General features: G+C 41.5%; 6 protein-coding genes across 6 annotated transcripts; 4 read left to right on the top strand and 2 right to left on the bottom strand.

The window, feature by feature from the left end:
- Positions 1-2,063: 2,063 nt before the first annotated feature.
- F4807DRAFT_445057 (interferon-related developmental regulator-domain-containing protein) lies at positions 2,064-4,432 on the bottom strand. The gene has a single exon (XM_047999699.1). It carries the CDS (start codon positions 3,784-3,786, stop codon positions 2,404-2,406), a length of 1,383 nt encoding a protein of 460 aa, XP_047849449.1. The 5' UTR covers positions 3,787-4,432; the 3' UTR covers positions 2,064-2,403.
- Positions 4,433-5,471: 1,039 nt separating this feature from the next.
- F4807DRAFT_300553 (uncharacterized protein) lies at positions 5,472-5,965 on the top strand. Its single transcript, XM_047994929.1, has one exon. The coding sequence runs from the start codon at positions 5,592-5,594 to the stop codon at positions 5,874-5,876; it is 285 nt and encodes a 94-aa protein (XP_047849448.1). The 5' UTR covers positions 5,472-5,591; the 3' UTR covers positions 5,877-5,965.
- Positions 5,702-9,105, top strand: F4807DRAFT_300534 (uncharacterized protein). Its single transcript, XM_047994928.1, has 5 exons — positions 5,702-6,013; positions 6,075-6,295; positions 6,365-6,570; positions 6,630-7,357; positions 7,427-9,105. The coding sequence occupies exons 1-5, from the start codon at positions 5,974-5,976 to the stop codon at positions 8,713-8,715; spliced, it is 2,484 nt and encodes an 827-aa protein (XP_047849447.1). The 5' UTR covers positions 5,702-5,973; the 3' UTR covers positions 8,716-9,105.
- A 2,038-nt stretch (positions 9,106-11,143) lies between these two features.
- F4807DRAFT_465163 (uncharacterized protein) lies at positions 11,144-11,503 on the top strand (the record flags this gene model as incomplete). Its single annotated transcript, XM_048002242.1, has 2 exons — positions 11,144-11,280; positions 11,341-11,503. 2 exons carry the CDS (start codon positions 11,144-11,146, stop codon positions 11,501-11,503), a joined length of 300 nt encoding a protein of 99 aa, XP_047849446.1.
- Positions 11,504-11,657: 154 nt separating this feature from the next.
- On the bottom strand, positions 11,658-13,940 carry F4807DRAFT_300500 (uncharacterized protein). Its single transcript, XM_047994927.1, has 2 exons — positions 13,466-13,940; positions 11,658-13,399 (listed from the first exon to the last, which is right to left on the bottom strand). The coding sequence occupies exons 1-2, from the start codon at positions 13,604-13,606 to the stop codon at positions 12,197-12,199; spliced, it is 1,344 nt and encodes a 447-aa protein (XP_047849445.1). The 5' UTR covers positions 13,607-13,940; the 3' UTR covers positions 11,658-12,196.
- An 18-nt stretch (positions 13,941-13,958) lies between these two features.
- On the top strand, positions 13,959-15,729 carry F4807DRAFT_300493 (acyl-CoA dehydrogenase NM domain-like protein). The gene is made up of 2 exons (XM_047994926.1): positions 13,959-15,404; positions 15,470-15,729. The coding sequence occupies exons 1-2, from the start codon at positions 14,275-14,277 to the stop codon at positions 15,642-15,644; spliced, it is 1,305 nt and encodes a 434-aa protein (XP_047849444.1). The 5' UTR covers positions 13,959-14,274; the 3' UTR covers positions 15,645-15,729.
- The last annotated feature ends 4,500 nt before the right edge of the window (positions 15,730-20,229 follow it).

The raw sequence follows: 20,229 nt of genomic DNA, 5'->3' as shown, positions 1-20,229 counted from the left end.
GGTGTGTGGGAGTTTGATGCGTTGGCTTTGCTTAAAGATCTGGGCCAATCAGGTTACAGAATGGAACCCTGACAGAACTTTAGAAGTCTAGCTGACAGGGACGGACCGGCTGCAATGACAAGGAGGTCGGGGTTGCCTTGAGAGGTTCCTACGCAGCTACGTAGTAATATGCTGCTTCCCTCTTAAACGAACCTTAAATGGAAGGTTTCTACGAAGTAATAAGGCTCTGTACCTTGAATAAATGCGCATATGCAAGCGATATTCAATTCGTCGCCTTTCACAATTATTTCTAGCATGATTATTACTTGTACTTCCAACTTTTCATCTATTTATTCATTAAGATCCAATTCAATTCACCCCAAGACCGACAGCCAAATCCATACTTATCATAATGTATTCTCAATTGAAGTAGCCTATTCGTTTTTCAGAATCAATTGATCTCGTCACTATATCATTTTAAGGGGTGGTTGGCAGGGAGATTGATTGTTTACCAACGGCCTGGTTCTGTTTGCTGCCCAATTTGCCAATTTCCCTTCCTTATTTTTTACTTTCAGTTGACCCAGACACCGTAATTCGACGGAACTACTAGTAGATATTAGTTCCGCAAAGTGGCTCTCTTGTGGCTCTGCCTGCTTGCGTCTTTGGCCGGGCTGGCTAGGTGCCGATATCTAGTCTGCGACGGCACGATGATGATGTGCGCTCCAGCGACTTAACTGGATCCGCATCCCGTTTGGGATCAGAGCTTGATCCTTGACCTAACGCCTCGGCAAGTCTACTACTAGGTATGATGGGACAGTGGGATTACTCTAGCTTGACTAGCTGAATCCGCTAGACCGATCAGCGATGAGTCGACCCAGTCAAACCGTCTGGGCAGTAACCAGCGGACGAATCGGTTCTACAAGCTGCCAAACATGCTCTTCAACCAATTCATCATCCATCTTGATTTTCCACCCCCCATATGGGGTGATGATCATATCGTGGTTGCCACGGGCCTACGGGAGCCTCTACGCTCACCGACTTCTTTTCGCCCCTCGCCAATCCCACGTTGAGATACTAAACCGGAAACAAATGTGATTAGATAGTCCTATACCTCCTAGAGTCGCACCGGCAACCGCTCCGTCCATAGGCGCACCGTAGAGGTTCAATTTTCATGCTAATCACGGCCCCCGATGCACAATCACGCTGCCACCCGATCTGCGTCAAATCACCATGTAATACGACTTAGCAGGGCATACAACTATGCATAATACATTAAAGCCTACAGGACTTTGCCCTGCGTCTATCCAGTCGCCATCCCGGCGGGATATTAGATTCTCAAATTCCTAGCGGATCAGTAACGGAGAGAAAGAGACGTTGCGTGTAAATTCAATCTAGCTAGATACAACAGCCTAGACTAATAAAATGACCCCAACGTCGCCACAGCCACTTACTGTCCAGCGATTACCTAGTATTCGTCCAACTGCAGATTCTACGGTCCGACAATGCCTCTTCAAAGGCACACATGCGGCAAGAGTGGCAAATGAATGCGTGTCTCGCTCTTTTACATCGGGGCTTAGGATTCTAGTGGCGCCGTATCATGGGAAGTTGGCAACCTCTCGGATTGCTTCGTGATTAAGGCATATCCTTCGGACTTCAACAGTCTGATTCAAAACCACGTTCCCCAACGCCGTCGCTCCATATAAGTAAAGTGCTTGCAGATGGCGAGCATCCATATGATACTAAATACCATAGGTACAATCGCACTCTACCATTTTTACAATTAAGATCGTGATACATCCCCAGTTCTTCTACCGAGAATCTATCTTGAGATGAATATGTAGTCTTCCATCCCGACATGCAAGAAACCAATAACCTAAAGCCAATATGAATTCCAATCCGTATGGGCAATTGCTGTGATTTTGGGGATACCTAGAATTGTGCAGGGAAAAAAAATTCTCTACACTTCTTGTACATGATCGAAGGATCAATTCTAGGTATCATTATACTCCCATGGATACTACTTAATATACCTAGGTAGGTATAATTTATTCTGTCATATCACCTATCCCTAGGAGGGTGTCACAGGAAGCGGGTAGCCGCATACATGTTACCTAACTCTACGTTGATAGGTATTATTAATATCCCCCATTTAGGTATTCCGGGTTGGGAACCATGTAACAAGAAACCAGGAAACTAAGACACTGCAAAATGAGAGCAAAATATTAATTCACAATCTACTCCGAGACTACCTAGGCAAACAGTGCAATGATGCTGGTCATGATGTGTAAAACCAATCCTAGTTAACCAGCAGGGATGAACGGGTATCAGCATAACCCTGTATCTCAGAGGTGGCCAGAGAACGCCGTTTATGAGGCCGTCTTCGGTCCGCACGAGGTGGTGTAGTAACCTGGTGTCTTAAAATACTCAATCTGAGAATCCTCTTAGGCGGTTCTTGCGTTCGTACTTGTTGGGCTTTAGATTCTGCGGTGCTGAGACGTACTCGGTCTTTGCGCCGCTAAGCAGGTCTCTCACAACGGGATTGTTCAAGTAATGGCTGGCAAGACCACCGCCAAGGATGGACTTGAGCATTCCAACGCGAGCCGATAGAGACCAGGTGTCGATGACGATGCTGATATTCTGAATTCGGAGCTTCTGTCGGTAGCCGTATTCTTGGTAGTCGCCATTGAAGTCTGCCTTGTTGCCACCGGTGTGGGGATTGCTGGCAAAACGTCGTGCAGTCGAATATCCTGGGCCTTTTCCATGCTCAAGAGAGGTTACAATGCTGTTGAAATTGCTGTGAAGCTGTCGTTTGTCTTTCTTGGAAATTGACTTCGAAGACTCTCTGGTGAGCGCGTGCATGCGATGAAGAAGCGCATCCTGATCATAACGCATATTCCAAGTCTCTCCGGTCTCTTCCTCATACTCGCGAGCACTTTCTAGAAGCAAGGCGATGTTAGATCCGGCAGCTACCTGAACGTCGACATCGCTGCTATCAAGCTGTTCCATAAAAGCTTCTAGCGCTTCTGTGCTCTGTTCTTCAAGATCGTCAAGACCGCTCGCGACAAATCCCCAAGCATTCAGTGCCGCAGTAACCACTGGTCCATTGTCACCAGCCTCGATCACGTGTCCATCGCTCTGGATGATCTCGATGAGAAACTCCAAAAATTCCTCCGCAGCGGTCACAGAGCCTCCGCCACACAGTGTCGAGACTCCCATGGCTCGGATAGCTGCCACTTTGATCTGCTCGTTATCGTCGTCGTCGTAGTCCGAGTTCTCACAGAGGGTCTTAAGAGTTGGGTACACGCGACTGTGAATGCTCTCCGCCCCAGATGAGAGGATAGTCATCATTAAAGCCTTCAAAGACCACATTACTCCTTGGGGAGTTCGACGGCCACGTACACTCTTAAGCAGCATGGGAATAAGTTCGTCCATTTGCGCATCAACTTCCTCAGCACTGGGATGATGCCGAATCAGCTCCGTATAGGCTGTCAACTTATCTGCTCGGTCCTGGCCGCTGTCGCGCTTCTGGTCTAGTAAGTCTACAATGTGGTTGTGCAGAACCTCTGACGCTGATGGCGGTGCTGATCCCTCTTCTTCGTCGCCCTCTTCCGATATTACGAGAGAACTAGCTAGACTGTCGGTGTATTCATATTCGCTGGAGTCTTCTTCGTCGGATGCGTGTCGACTAGTAGCACGCGATCCAGGGCGTGAGCCAGCGGGTGACTGTTGCGCAGACGGCTGTCGCGAGCGTGCTTTTCTAGAGACGGTCTTGCCGCTCTCAAAGATCTTCTTTCGCAGGTCGTGCATTTTGGTGAGCCGAAAGTCTAGAATCTTTTGCTAAAGCAGTGGGTGGTATTGGGTTGTATCGATCGCCGATAGATGCGTTAGGGCAGAAGTATCAAGTCTTGAATCCTCTAGTATGCGAACAGTGAAATGATTGGGCTGTTTGCGACATGAATTCCATGGGGATGGATTAAAAACTGATGTATGGATTTATAGGCTCTTGAAAACCGTCTTTGTGACGGGTACGTTAGCTCTTGTCAAAAACGTTGTGCTGTTCCAAGAACAATAAAGTTGGTAAAAAAAAAATCGAATGAAGTTTTGTATCTTGCTAACTGGGAAAATCAGCGGTGAAATAAAGATTTGCAGGTGCACTCGAGTTTCTTGAGAAGGGGAAAAATCGGAGCAATCGGATATAGGTTTTATGGGAATGGGAAAGGGCGAAAGGGATTCTCGTTTCCTATCTAATTAGACGCAGGAACTTTGTGTAAAGGGAAAATAGGTAGGAAGGCGCGCGTCATCTGGTAACTCAACTCGTCATATGAACAAGCGCGGGGCTTTAATGTTCCCCAGTTTTATGTACCGCCACCAACCTTCTTCCAGAGCAAGAAATAGCCCTAGAGGTACCAGGTAGCATTATTGATACCATCCATGGATCTTATTGATATTGCTGAAATTGAACTGCCATTACTGACCTAATTATGCTTCGCACAGTTTCAGTAGGTATTCTACGATGACACTATCCATGGATGCAAGAACTCCTTCAATACTCTCCAGGGCTAGCATGACCATGAATCGCAATTCCCTCTAAGGCAATGTTTGTTTACCTAGTAATTATGATGATAATATGTTCACATTCTATGGTATCTAGGCATGTGTGTTTGACAAACTTCATCTTGAAATAAAAGATCCCGTAACTCTACTGTTGCTATTGAAAATAAATTGGATAAGTCCATAGGAGTTAATGCAGCTAAAGAATCGTGATGTCTTAGGTCAACCCCACCATCCACCTAATATCGACTTTCAACTATTATGGACCCCACTAGCTGAACTCTCCATCGTACGTACTAATATAAGCAAATGCCTTTGAGTCATCCGGGAAATTAACAGACGACGCCTACGATTTTAGATATAGTAAATATATATGTTTATCCTCTCCATGCAATATATAATATCCATGTTTCTTTGAGAGCTATCCAATGAACTATTTTTTTGTATCCTCAAAGCTACAAGCGATGTGAAGGCTCTCAGCCTTACCATATAGTACCTAAAATGGTTAAATGGGATGCATTAGGTCGAGTGGATACCGTTACAGGGTGCCTTGCTATTGATAAGGTCCTTATCAAGGTATCGGGCTATCAGGCAGTCACAGCCCCGCCCTAACTCTAAGGGCCCCCAGCTTCCTACCTATGTACATCCAAGTACGGTGCTTGCCTAAGTCGCTGGCGATCCTAGCTCCTCTTCTGCCTAATCCACATTATCTGGGTCATCTGGGTACTAGTGGGATTGATGTATTCGTCTTCTCATCTACATCATCTCCAGATGTAAGCCCGAGGTTTCATGCTTCCCAAAGATACCACGAACTGCGATAGACTGCGGTTGGATATCTGAGGCATATTCTCAGCAAGGCTAGGTGACATTTTCAATTTATACAATTCACCGCAACTCCTTCTCTTAAACTTACGTTGTCCGCTGCCCGCTTACCACAAGGTTGGCGCTCTAACGACTGCCCCGCCAATCGTAACGCACCTGCCCATTAACGTCGATACGTTTGATGTATTCTTAAGGTGGGAGACACGCCAATCAGTACAGGTAGGTACCACGGACCGTCCATGCTCTCAACTGTTATGTACCTCTTATATGTACTAAACGCAATCGCACGTTCTCAGGTTCTTAGCTTCTCTGACACACATAACCAACCTTGGAACCTGGGCAGCTCCACCGAAACTGCCTTCCCCCTCCTACCTCCTCGTCACTCCCATCTTTCCCACTCCTCACTCTCTCATCTTCCAACCTCAACGACGTCGGCGATCTGGGGAACTCGTTCAATATCACCGAGTCATTCATTTTCCATTAAATTCGCATACCCTATGTTTCCGATTTATCCTGCCATATAACTGGGAACCATCCGATAGTCTCGAGGCGTTCATTCGGCACTCAAGGCTCGGCAACCACCAACTATTGTTCTTCCGCCGGCTTCTAGAACCGGACGAAATGGCGACCATCAACAACTCAAGTCCTGAAGAGGACGAAGGTGAGGATTGTTTATTCTCCGCCTGTCTTGTTTGCATCCGACTAATATGTGTCTAATCTAGCTGTTGCTATCACGTTGATCTTACGACCCGTTGGCCTGCAAGATTCCGAATTCAAGCGTGAATTTATCCTCGACCGCCAGAGACCCTCTATCCGAATCGGTCGAGCGTCTAAAGTCCCAGCTAAGGGCTTCGTTGCCGCGAAGAACAATGCTTGGTTTGATAGCCCAGTCATGTCCCGACAGCATGCTGAACTTCTTTTCGATTATGGTGGTACACCAAAGGTAAGCTTACCGGACAAACTGGTAGTTGGGCACTTATCCTCATGATTTGTATTCTAACTGAAAGAATAGGGCGTGTTCATTCAAGACATCGGATCTCTTCACGGGACCTTCCATACTCCTAAGGACGGAACTGGGAAGGAGTTAAGGCTGGAACAGCATAGCCTAGTCAGACTATCGGACGGCGACTTGCTTCGGTTTGGTACCGACATCTTTAGAGCCGCAACGACTTTCCCTCCATGCTTGCTCGAATTCTATATGGACGCACGCATAGTGCCGTAAGTTCAGGGTCTCATTTGTAGCTGCCGAATGCTCACTAATTAACTCATCGCTGCAGGCAATTTCGGGTCATCCCAAGTGTTAGCCAGTCCACTAATCGAGTATTCACCATTCCGGATGATATTGAAGATGATGATGAGGACGACGATGATAGTGTCATTGAGACAGCTATGCCACCAACGCGAAAGGACGATAGTCAACGTGGTCTATCAATCGACTTAACTCGAGATGACACTGACGAGGCTGACGACCACACAGCTCACAACAATCTCAACTCTGATGTTATCGACCTAACCTCGGAGCCCGAGGAGCATTCGGACCATGAGATGAATGTAGTAGAAAACCGTCATTCTTCTGCCTTTTCTTCGACAGCTGGTCCGTTCATCCCTGCTGTCGTTCCCCCTGGAGCTAGTAGCTTTAGGATCAATGGCTATGTGCCCGACTTGCCAACGGCCACATCCCATTCCCCCAAACCAGCGGTTCTTGATAACGTACCGGATCAGTTCTCTGATCAAAACCATTGTCATCTACCCTACCATGATCAAGACGACGAGGAAATGAATAGTGATGATATCCGATTGACAGACTCCGAGAATGATTCGGCTATCACTAGATATTCTCTTGATAGGTCGGATGCTGCGAGTGAAGAAACAGACGAGGACCAGGACGAGGATGATAGTTCTTCAAGTTCTGTCTCCTATCGCTATGGCTGGGAAGACGAGTCTGTGTCTTCTAGGCATAATGACGGCAATAATGAGAGATTCACTATTTGGGAGGACGATGATAGTAAGTGCTCAGTTGACAATATGTTATACACAATATTCTCAAGAGACTGACAACCATGTCCCTTTTTAGGCGTTGATGATTTGCCGTACTCGGACGACGGTACTTCATCGTCGGGTGAGGGTTCAGCAGACTCTGCGTCGAATGCCAGCTCTCCGGTGCCTGGCTTGCTTGAGCATCCACTAACTGCGGTAGCAACGGCTACCGCGGATATTCCGACCAAACCCTCCGATGATAAGCAGTCTTTTGTCACACCGTTCTTGTTTGCTGCTCCTACACAGCAAGAGACACCGGTTACTCATCCCCGGGAACCAAGTCCGTCGGATGCTGCGATGTTCAAGAGTCACCCCATGGTTGACCGCACTCCTAACGATTCTAGAGCCAAGGCTCTTGGTGAGAAGTCGGGCAAGTACGAGTTTTTCGCGGCTAGAGAGAGTAATCGTACGAGCCTCGTGGACCATCTCCCCCCGCCACCTATTTCGCATATGAGAGAGACTCTAGGCGAAGACGTCAATCATCAAGTTAGTGGTGTGGAGGTAGACCAGGTTTCGCATTCGTCCTTTCCTCATCCTGCGCAGGCCTTTGTTGATGAGTTCCGAGCAAACCACACGGAGAAGGAGGTCCCTACCCTAGGTTCCAAGACTTTCCCCAATACCAATCCCGACGATACACAGATGCAAGAACCTGTATGGCTTAAGCCGGAGCTCTCATGCCCCGTATGGTCATTCTCCGGGGAAAGATTCATCAACAATCCTCGAACTGAGGATCTTCCCAATTCACGCTCCGAACGACCCCAGAGTCCAGAACTCGACATGACTAGTGCATACACATTCCAGTTAAGCAAGATGGCGACCGAGAACCGCACTAGCCAGCAACCCAGACGCGTTGGAATTAAAGATCTCCTTGTGGAAGAGGCGAACCGACTCGAAATGCTTCGTGACGCACTGCCTATGCCAGCCACGACAGCTTCGCCATTCACGCTCTCGGTACCCCGCCAGGCCTCGGAGGAACCTAACTTGAAGCGATCCTTTGACGACGCTTTCAGTGATGAGCCCGTCGTACCAGGAGTAAATGGTAACATAAGCGACGCTAGCATCCATTTGAGCGACACACATGACGCCCAGCCCACAAACAAGCAACTGGGAAATTCGACCGCATGTACAGATGTGTCTAATGAAGACTCGGCTTTCCAGGTTATTCCACCACAAAGTGGGATGCAGGCGGAGCCTGTCGCTGTTACCAAACGGCCAGACTATCTCCAACCATCAAAGAGACGCCGCTTTGCCCAGGCAGCGGCCTGCGTCGCTCTCGGAGGTGCTGCCGCATTCACCTTCATGGTATCGACTGCACCTGTCCTGTAATTATTACCTGGTCTATGAAGTTACGGGCATCAATTTAACTTACTGTGCCTGCTTTGGGGATGTTATGGTGGCGGTTGTACAACTCCTAACCAGGTCACGGATGTAGGTCAAGACCATTTCGATTTCCTAGGAGTTATGACCATATTGCAAATGGCGCAGGTGGGTTCGGAAGTGGCGTCAAGGTTCCTTTGTTTCGGAGGATGGTTGAACTAAGAACATGCCACTTACGTTTGTCTGGTGGTGGTAAGGGACGATTCACGGAACATCATTTTCTACGGAAGGGGGGTTATATGGGCTTGCACGGCTGGTGGCTGAGTCCGAGGTTGCTTTGATTCACCTCCGCTTTCTTTTCCCCAGTGTTCAGGCCCTGACAATGGGTTTACGTGATTAGCTCCATCGGCAGGTTAGCATACTATGCAACTAATGCGAATCGCTTTTAATAATTCGTCCATGGCACAGATATTGAAACGATCGGTGAATAAATCCCAAACCCATATCTCCCTCATTCTCAAGTCGCCCCGTCAGTCTGCTCCAGGGCTATTTTCTTTAGTTGCGACATGTGCTTGATTTCTCCTGACGTACATCCATCGATGTGTGGAGATTGCCTTGATGGGAATCAAACGAAAGCACAGATCCAAACAAGCAATTTGCTGAAGAATGTCAATGATATCCTAGAGTAAAATATAAATTTCGTGGGTAATGTTAACAAAGTTATCAGGTGCTCTATGTCGCCATATCTGCTGGGTCCGTCCCAAGAGCGCCCCTGACTTGTCTACCCTTTATTTCACCATCATCCTTCGTAACCAATTGCTGATGGGAAGCTTGACAGGATGATCAGCGCCATGATCGGATAAGAGACTTCTTGGATGTATTATCTCTTGTCTCATGGCCCAGACACCGTTGAATCCTTTAATCAAGAGGTGTGACATTCCACAGCAAATTAATTGTAGAGATGAAAAGCATGAGATATAGTGAGGTGTAGGCTGAAAGACTCCCGACGTCAACGGAAACAATTTATGACGGTAAGTAGCATGTTACGAGGTTGCACCCATTTCGACCCAGTCCAATAGAATATTAAACTTGATCAGGAGAACAGAGCCATGGTGACTTGAAGCTTGGGATAAGAGAGCCCTGATCGCAGGATGCTAATGTTAATTTGATGGCTAGAGACCGATAACGGTAACAATATATGATCACATATGTCTATTCGTAGAATAGATGGCTCATACGACGGTTTCATATATATTGAAATGATAAGATCCCTTTCACCATCCGATCAACCCAGTTGTCAAGCAGGAATTATGCTATTATTGGCACTGCTAGGCTGATAACGTCACAACTACGTCGGCGAATAGGTAAATCAAAACGCATTCTATAGTAACATGGCTTGATAGTTCGCATCCACAAGACAGGGAAACCCGCAGCTACGTGTTTTCTTATGGGAGCGCGGACCGAGGATCTATCCACAGTTCACGCTTCCCATTACCCCCTGTTCGTGTTACGAGAACCGAACCGTCGGGAGCGGGTTTCTGCCAAGTTAGGCCCTAGATTCGGTAACGGACCCGGGGCATACTCGGATGGATAGATAAACTTCCGGTCCGAAGCAGGATTCTGCATGCTGCGGGTAGCCGATCCGCATCTACTGGGTAATAGGTAACGACCTATTCCCCCCCACAAACCCATGGAGGCCACGTAGTTTCCGAATAGAGCTCGTGCTCCCAACAACCCGGGACTTGCAACTCACGTCAACATTGTCAACCTTTCGCGCCCCAAATGTACCCTCATATAATCTCCCACGGGTCGCCGAGCATAGATCTCTTTCAGATCTGAGGGTGTTAGCGGGAACATATCGCGGGACACCGGCAGGGATTAAGGTTCGGCGACCAGGTATAGATCGGGCGGAGGAATAATGGATGTACCTTTGAGGATATGATGCCTAGATTCGTTTGATCCGTAGATCTCGTGTCGTACCCGGTCATCGAGTTTAGTCTAATTACTGGGATCATAAGCCGTAGCCGATGAGCGCCTCAACACGACAGTTCGCATGATTGGAGCTCATTGAAAGTGAATCATTTAATGCTGGTAGCTTCCTTATCTTTTCTTTCTGGAATCCGACCGGAAGGGTCGTGATGGTGTTTTGTCGTCTGACGTTTTCCCGCAACATTTCTTTGTGGTCAGTTGGCCATGTCGTGTGGTGAGACGAACGGCTCTAGATGAGGCGGTGAGTCTGAAGATTCGGAATGGAATTGCTGTCGGATGAGTTGGAGGTGATCACTGTCGTGTTTCGATGGTAGACTTTTTCCTCTTATAAAAACGAGTGATGCCAGCCCCTTATCCACATGAAAACGCGACTAACAGCGAGGTTAAATCAAAACAATTACCTGACACCTCGCAAAGATTCACATAATAGTACCATAATACTTTAGCAATGGCTCAACAAACACAACAGGCGTGCGGATATTACACGGGTTCTTATTCTATGGACGAAGATAGGGCTATATATGGCCTGGGATCGAATCGAGATATGCCTTCTCTATGCCCGAACTGCAAAGGCAACCCGAGAGAGTACGAGAACCCCTTAACAACAACCGCATGCTAAGGAGATCGCTGACTAAACTACCACAGCCGAGTCCACTGTAACCGATGCGGCGCAACTGGAATGCTGGGTGTCCCTGGAATTAGCGCCGACGATGGGCGACGGGACAGAGGTCAAACTTCTGGAGGGCCTAGTTCGGGACGTGGGAACTCTAGAGGGGACTCTTCTGTCTTCCGAGGTTCGAGACGGTGAACGCTGGTTGGAAAGATAGGAGACATCTTCAAGGCGCTTGGCTTGTTTGATAAACGAATCCGCTCGATATCTGCCTAGAAGGGGTAGAGTGGCATGGGGCTGTATCTGTTTCTTTTAGCATTTTTCTTCTACCTTCACAATTATACAAACTTGTATTGATGTCTATATGACCGGATCAACATTGATGGATATCTGGGCATATTATATAGCATACCTTAACCTCATGATGAATATGAATATGATAAGAGACTTACTGACATTGAAGCTGATGTCTCTTTGCTAGACAAAACGAATCTAGACGGCAGCCTTCCCACTTGGGCAACGTGACCTCTCGCTGCTTTTGATCAGAACTGCTCAGTCACCTTTGCTTACTCCGGCCATCCATTTAAGAAGCTGTGCCGCAGCAGATTGGGAATTGCTTCAACTCCACCCTAGGTGGCCGAAAATGAGTCCCACGTCCGAAAACCGTAATGTCACAGCAACAATACCTTGGTCCAGCTTACCTACCCTCTCGTTCATGGTTTCTCTGGCCGTTGCAGATTTAAACGTGCCAGCACCCTCCTCTCGCCTCTTCTAATTCCGTCTTCTCTGTCATTGCCAAGCAGCTATCCCCGCGTCTCATATCTTCATATGTACAGATATCTTTCTGCCCGGCTCTTTGGAACACCTCGCTCGCACTTGTTTCTTAATGATTTATTCCCGGGAAGCCCCTTCTACAAGAGCCTTCAGGCGTTCATCGCCCTCATACTGCTTCAATGCTAACTCCCTCCATTCATCCCAGCCCTGTTCGACCCCGAAGACCTGAAGGATAGCATTTGCCAATGGTAGCGCATAATCCCACTTGGACTCGAGCCCCAAGCCCCAGAAGAATCTCCTCACCTTCTCGTCTTCCATGTGGCTTGCCAGCCCCAACCCCTTCTCGCGCAAGGCTTTGCTCAATGCAACATCTTTTGTACTAAGCGAGACATTACCTTCGCAGAGAGCTCTCATATCGGCGGATACGAGGGATAGCGCAAATGCCTCCCGTCGCGGAACGATACGCGCCATTTGCCAGTCGATGATGCCGGTAATGTTAAGGTCTTCGTCAACCATCAGATGATCACCCTTATCGTCGACATGTTTCAGGAAGAACTCGTCCGATTCCGAGGATAACTGGGTCGCATTATCTTGGAGAAATCGATATACCAAGTAGGCTTCGATAGGAAACTCGGGATAAAGCTGACCGTCCGCAATCAGCGCCAGGTACTGCTCTGCCCAGGCCGTATAGTATGCCACCGAAGTCTCAAACGGCCCGTAGGGGTAAAGACAGACGAATCTATCACTGGCCGTAGCAGAGACCGATGGTAAGTCGTCAGGAGACTCGACATATAGAGACCCAGCTTTAGTAAATGGATGCTTCTCCAACTCCACAAAGATGTCGGCGAGACCCTTCCAGATCTTGGCGGTATCTCCTTGACCGTCCCACGGCTCGCCTGACAACTCCTCCATGAGAAGAAAACAGACCCCAATACCATGGTCGGTACCTTGAGACGGGATGCCGAATGAGAAGGCCCGCGGGGCCGGTACCGCCGTCTTTTCCAGGAACTTTAGGGTTGCATACTCGCTGCGGATCAGGTATTCTGCGAGAGAAACGGGGAACCCGACGGCAAAGCCTGAAACCCGCGGTACTCGCATGAGCCACGACGGGGATCCGTCACCGAAGCGAATACGGGCGTGGTAGTTGGCACATCCCGTAAGAGCGCCTAGCCCAACAACCTTTGAAGGGTATTCAATGATGCAAGGTTTGCCATCATTTAAGCTAGAAGCGAGTTCACAGACTGCCTTCTCGTTAATCTGAGCACGAACGCGGCCAATTTCGGCGACAATGAGCGTGTTGTAGGCCGCATCATCTAGGTCCTCCATAAGGTACCATAGTTAGAAAAGATTGCACAGAGTGGTATAATATGTCTAGGTGACGCTTACTCCGAGGCTGCACTTGTGGAAATCCCTAGACATATGGACTCCACAGAAGTAGCTGCTGCACATATCGCACCCGGCTCCTACTGCGCGTGCACTCGGTCTTCCGCACTCAGACACCGAGCAGTCAAAGAACCTCTGTGCCATTATATGATTCTGCGATGCAACTCTTGCCGGGGGTAGCCGAAAACGAGGCTCCAGCTGTGCCGCTGACCAACGCCAGCCTCACCACGGCTCAGGATGGCTCAAATTAAAGCAGCAACGACTCGGGATTCTGGCTGACAAGGGAAACCGCGGCGATCTAGATTCGTGTTGTATAATTAGCTATTAGTATAGGATTCTGACCACCTAGTTCGAAACGAGTTAGAACAATGTCAGCATAGGCAAACTATGGTCTAACTAGTAGATTCAACCAAATAAGCGGAGCTCAAGGTCGTCTAGAGAGCTCTGCGATAAAGTGATAAATCGATTATATGATCAAATTTGCCTATGGTTTGGTAACTATCTCAACCTGACTGTAGGTATAGGAGTTATTCGATCGATATGGGCGCCGGCAGCATACGCTAGTTGCCACTCAATCAAGTGTACGCACCTTTCTAAAAAAAAAAAAAAAAAAAAAAAAAAAAAAGGATACCGTTACGAAGGCACCAATATGGATCAATCGCTCAGTAAGCTAAGGTTCTCCGCTTTCTCAGCTCCCTTACTCATCAACATGTACCTCGAAGGTATTTCAAGAGTATTTCCGCACAAAGCTTTCTGTACCCTTATTTCTAAACATTCAGAAATTATACTATATCCTTTCATATAAAGTTACAATGCCGGTTGATTTCCATCTCAGCCCGAAAGAGGCGGGCGTCCGCGATGCCGCCGTAAGCTTTGCGCATAACGTTCTCAAGCCCATGCGGGCGGAGTACATATCACTTCAGAGTCCCCAGGAGCAGTTCCAGGTTACTCGTAAAGCGTACGCCGCCGCGAGTGCCGGAGGGATGATAAAGGGCCAAATCCCACCTGCTCTCGGAGGCACCGGCGGCTCTCTTATCGAGACCGCGATTCTGGTGGAAGAGTTCTACTCGGTAGAGCCCGCCGCGTCTCTAACCATATTCGGGACGGCGCTTGGTCTGATGCCTCTAAATCTTACGCAGAAGCCCGAGCATCGCGAATTCCTCGCCCCTTTCCTTAGCTCCGAGGGGACTCCCCTGGCGTCGTTAGTCTTCAGCGAGCCTGGCGGCGTGGCTAATTACTTGGAAAAGGGTGCGCCGGGCCTCAACACGACGGCTCGTCGCGAAGGCGACGAGTGGGTTATCAACGGAGAGAAGAAGTGGGCTACCAATAGCGTAGGTTGGGATAATCGAGGCGCTGACTTGGCTTGTGTCGTCTGCCGAGACGTGACGGAACCGGCTGAAAACCCCGATGCTGATCCTAAGGACCGCATTATGTTGATCATAGTCACGCGGGCTGATCTTGAGCGAAATGGCGATGAGAGCTTCCAAGTGGTGCGCGAAGTGACGCTTCTTGGTCACACGGCGTCAGGTCCAGGCCATCACATCAAGTACACGAACGTACGGGTCCCCGCAAAGAACATGCTCTGCCCGCCCGGCGAGGCTGCTGCGGTGGTCTCAGGAGCCTTCGATCTGACTGCTGTTCTCGTCGGAGCGATGAGTGTGGGGATAATGCGCGCGGCCTTCGACGCGGCTCTAGCTTTCGCAAAAGGCGACGATCGGCGTGGGAAGGTGCCGCTGCTCGAGCGCCAAGCGGTCGCCGACCTGCTGTCCAGCATCAAAATGCAGACCGAGGCGTGCCGAGCGCTGACTTGGAAGGCGGCGCATGCTATGGAGAACGGGCCAGGAGACTACGATGCTCGTAGGGAATTGGCTCTGGCTGCTAAGGTGTACTGCAGCGATGCTGCTGTCAAGGTCGTAACGGAGGCTATCAATGCGGTGGGAGTGTATGTTGAAAAATTTCCGAGACCTATCATAACTGTTCCTGAGATGTACTAACTTAAGCGCCTAGGACTGCCTACGATGTCGAGCAACCTTTTGCCGAGTTGTTGAAAAATGCGATTGGGCTGCCAATATTTGACGGTGGTAACGTCGGAATTAGAAGGCGGCACATGCAAGAGCTCATGTTATCTCCGAATTACGACCCGTGGGCGGCAACGTATGGGCCTTCGGGGGCAATGAAATAAAACGCCTAGTGGTCCTAAATCACCTTGCTGTATGCTGACTCGTGGCTATTTTCAATACTGCGGCTTCTTTCCGCATTGTCCCTTTTCTGTCAGTTACACAATGATAAAATATCGAAATACGTAACATCGTCGTTTTGTATTCTCAGGGGCTATGGTATGGGTTGGGTACGATGATGTCCACACCGTGTGGGGTATTCTACAAAGCCCCTTTTCTGGCACAGGCAAGACGCCGTAGATATATGCCTTACCTGTACATTAAAGTTGCCCCGTTGGCCTCTCTCTACTCTCATGGTCACACGCAAATGCGAAACGGCCATTCCATATTCAGTACCTACCTAATGATGAAGTAGTTGCCTACTGCCACAAGGTAAGGCAGCTTTTCTCGCCCGGTAATTTGATTCAACCAGAGGCGCAACAGAATGCATGCATAGGTACCTACTACATCTTCATGTAGTGTCAACATCTATTGGGTTCGCAATTTTGGGGTCTGCTAAACAGCAGTTTACCTACCTTGATAAGACTTACCATTAGAAACATAAAAGTATCGATTTGAAGTACCCATAGTTGGTTTAACATCACTAAATATCGCACCGCTTTTTATTGTTCTTTACTTCCATTTATACTATGGCAGACCCGTTGTCAATCCTGGGAGTTGCTGTGGGCGTATCTTCCCTCATCATGCAGATGGCAGATGAATGCATCAAAGGTTACAGAACTTCACCCTTTTATGATATTGTTCTAACTAGTGATAGGATTTAAGATGATCTCTGAGGCAGCGAATATGCCGGAAACACACAATTTCCTTTGCTTGCGCCTTCAGATGGAGCAGCAACGCTTCTTGAGTTTTGGTATCGAAGCTGGTATCCTTGACGCTGATCGCAAACTCTGCGACACTCTCCGAGTCCACCGCCCTCTCCTTGTATCTATCCTGGCTGAAATTAAAACCGCAATGGAGATATTCACGTTAGAAAATGGAAAATACGCGAAATCAATGGCCTGTAAACATATCCATGAGAATGGGGATAATCAGACACAGTTAGACATAACAGACATGTTGTGTCTCCCAGGCCAGGACAAACATCAAGTGAAGGGGGCGAAACTGACAGGTCTAGACAGGCTTCGCAATCTCGGTAAATGTATCTTTCGGAGAGGTAGAAGTCTGCGGACCATAGTCGTTGAACCAAAACGACTTATCTGGGCGACTACAGATAAAGATAAATTCGAACAATTAATTTATAAGATTCAGGACCTGAACTCATTTCTTATTGCCCTCTTAAACAAGTCTCAGGTAAGTCAAACACCCTAGTCACGGACTACTTTCAAGTAAATTACATATACCTTAAATTTACAAAGGGATATTATGGATTTAAACTTTTAAGCTCTTAATAAAATTCCTTATTAAAAATTTTTTATCGCGATAATTTTTTAAAGTTTAATTTTAAAGTTATATAACATTAATAATTTTAAAATAATATAATTATTAATTAAATGTAAAAATAAAAAAAATAATTTAAAAATTTAATTATTAATTAATTAAAATTAATTATTAAAGTTTTATAATTAATTAAATATAATATAAATAATTTTTAAAATAATTTATTTATAAATAATAAGTTTTAAATAAAATTTAAATTTTTAAAATAACGGTAAAAAATAAATTTTACGTACGAATTATATTTAAAAAATTTATTTAAAATATTTATTTAATTAATCCTTGGATTTATTTTTTAATATAAATTAAATTAAAAATTTAATAATTAATTAACTTTTAAATTAAAATAATTAAATTAAATATAAAATTTTAATTTATTTAAAAAAATATTATATATAATTTATTATATTTTTATAATTTTTTATTATTAATTTTTTTAATATAAATAATTAATTAATTTTTTTTTTTTATTTAATAATTATAATTTTAATTAATAAATTAAATTAATAAATAAAAAAAAATAAAATTTATTAAAAAAAATAATTCTTAATAATTATACGTATATAATTATAAAATTTATATTTTTTTTAAAAATTTATTTACTTATTAAATTAAAAAATATTTTCATTAATATTTATTTTTAAGTTTTAAATTTTATTATAATAAATATAAGTATTAATATATAATTAATATATATAAAAAGTTTTTTACGGTTATATATATTTATTTATTTAAAAAATAATAATAAAATTTTTTTTTTTAATCCGTTTATTTAAATATTTATTATTATTTTTAAAAATATAAAAATAATTAAAAATAATTAAGTTATTAATATAATGTTTTTATTTAAAATATATATAAAAAAATTTAAATTTAATATAAAGTTTTTTATAATATACTTAATTTTATTTATTATTTTTAATAATTAATAGTTATTTTTTATTAATATTAAAAACATTTTATAAATAAAATATATATATATTAATATTTTTATTATTAAATTATTTATTATTTTATATATTTTTTAAATAATTATAACTTTATTTAATAATTAAAATTTATATTCGGATAAAAAAATATAAGTTTTTTAATTTTATTTTTTTACGAAAATTATTATTATTTATAAATTAATAACGTATCGTATAAAATTTAATAATATTATTACTTTAAATTATTAATTTAAAATAATATTTTTTTAATATATTTATTTTATATTTAATAAGTTAACATTTTTTATAATTTATATATTATTTTTAAATTATTAAAATATAATAATAAAATTTAAATTTATTATTTTTATTTATTTATTTAATATAATAACGTTAATAAATTTTTAAAATAATTAATATTTAAAATATTAATTATTATTTTTTATATTAAAATTTATTCCCGATTATTTTTATTTTTTTTAATTATTTATTTTTTTTAAATATAATAAAAACATGTTTTATATTAATTTAAATTAATAAAAATTACCGTATAAAATAATTATTAACATTCCATTAAAATTTTCGTTAAAATAACTTTATATTTATTAAAACTTAATATAAATATTATATAAATTTTTATTTAATATTATATTATATTTATTAATAATTAAAATATTAATTTCTTTTTATATTAATGTTTTTACTAATGATATTTTTTTTTTATTTATAATAAATAATCTTATAATAAAATGAATAATAATACCGTTAATATATACCCTTACGTTATTTAATATAATTATAATTTAAATTTTTTTTTATAACTTTTTATTTTTAAAAGCTTTTATTAAAGTTTTAATTATAACGTTTTTATTTATTTTATTTTTACCTTTAAAGTAATAAAGTAATTATAAGTTTTATAATAATAATATATTATTAATTTTTTTTATTTTAATTACGTTAATTAAATTAAAGTAATAAAAAATAATATTTAAGAAAATTATTTATTTTTTATTTAAGCTTTTTTATTTTATAAATATAATATTAATGTTAACTTATATTTAATTAAAGTGGTATTTAATAATTAATTTTATTAATTAATTAAAATATATAAAAATAAAATAATTTTATAATAAATTTTAATATATAATAAAATTTTTATTTATTTTAAATAATGTTTTATTTTTATTTTTATATATAAAAAAGTTTATATTATATATGTTTTATTATAATATGTTATTTAATTTATTTATTATTTATTAAAATTTTATAAAGTTAATTTATTTTAATTATTTTTTTTAACCTTTAATATTTTTTTTTATAATGATATTTATTTAATGTTTTATAATTATAAATATAATTATAATATAATTTAAGTCGTTTTATATTTAATAATAATAATTAAATTTAAATGTAATAAAAAAATTTAATATTTTTATTATGTTTTTAATATTAAATGTTTTAATTAATTATGTTATTATAAATTTAAAAATAAGCGTTTTTATTTTATAAAAGTTTTAAACGTATTAACCGATGTTGCGTAAAAAAATAGCAAGTTTTTAAATTTCTTGTTTTTTTTTTAATTTTATTTCTTTCTTTTCGTTTATTTTATTTTTCTTATTTTTATTAAATAATTCATTATAAACAATTATAATTAAATTTTAATTTAATTAAATATCTTATATTTTTATATTTAATATTACGTCCTCGTAAAATTTATATAATAAATTAAAATTAACCTACATAAATTATAATTATTTTAAGAAATCTTATTTAAAATTTTCCTAAATTTTAAAAATTAAATTTTTTTTTAAAAATAAAAACTTTTCTTAAAAAATAAACAAAACCATGTAAATAATGGGGGTTCTTTTATATATTTTATTATTTTTAATATTTAAAAAATAAACCTTTATTAATAAAAAGGTATAATATTTTTATTTTAATAAAATTAATTAATAAAATAATCCTTTTAATAAAAATTCTTAAAAATTAACATGTAAATTAATTTATTATTTTTATTTTAATATAATTTTAATTATAAAAATATAATTATAAAAATATAAGTTTTTAAATATAAAGTTATAATAAAAATATATATTAAATATATTAAGTTTTATATTAATTTTTTAAAAAAATATTATTAATTTTAAAATTAATTTATTATTATTAAAATAATTAATAATAAGCTTTTAAAAATAATTTTATTAATAATAAATAATAAAATATA

This window comes from Annulohypoxylon truncatum, assembly GCF_022578515.1.
Source record: "Annulohypoxylon truncatum strain CBS 140777 unplaced genomic scaffold F4807scaffold_49, whole genome shotgun sequence".
Lineage (NCBI taxonomy): Eukaryota > Fungi > Ascomycota > Sordariomycetes > Xylariales > Hypoxylaceae > Annulohypoxylon > Annulohypoxylon truncatum.
This window is presented reverse-complemented; position numbering and strand designations above follow the sequence as displayed.

Coding starts and splice junctions, on each gene's coding strand:
- F4807DRAFT_300553 (XM_047994929.1), top strand. CDS start 5,592: ATGCTCTCAACTGTTATGTACCTCTTATATGTACTAAACGCAATCGCA.
- F4807DRAFT_300493 (XM_047994926.1), top strand. CDS start 14,275: ATGCCGGTTGATTTCCATCTCAGCCCGAAAGAGGCGGGCGTCCGCGAT. Junction 15,405..15,469: donor GCTATCAATGCGGTGGGAGT/GTATGTTGAAAA, acceptor TTAAGCGCCTAG/GACTGCCTACGATGTCGAGC.
- F4807DRAFT_445057 (XM_047999699.1), bottom strand. CDS start 3,786: ATGCACGACCTGCGAAAGAAGATCTTTGAGAGCGGCAAGACCGTCTCT.
- F4807DRAFT_300500 (XM_047994927.1), bottom strand. CDS start 13,606: ATGGCACAGAGGTTCTTTGACTGCTCGGTGTCTGAGTGCGGAAGACCG. Junction 13,400..13,465: donor TCCACAAGTGCAGCCTCGGA/GTAAGCGTCACC, acceptor TACCTTATGGAG/GACCTAGATGATGCGGCCTA.
- F4807DRAFT_300534 (XM_047994928.1), top strand. CDS start 5,974: ATGGCGACCATCAACAACTCAAGTCCTGAAGAGGACGAAG. Junction 6,014..6,074: donor AAGTCCTGAAGAGGACGAAG/GTGAGGATTGTT, acceptor TGTCTAATCTAG/CTGTTGCTATCACGTTGATC. Junction 6,296..6,364: donor ATTATGGTGGTACACCAAAG/GTAAGCTTACCG, acceptor CTGAAAGAATAG/GGCGTGTTCATTCAAGACAT.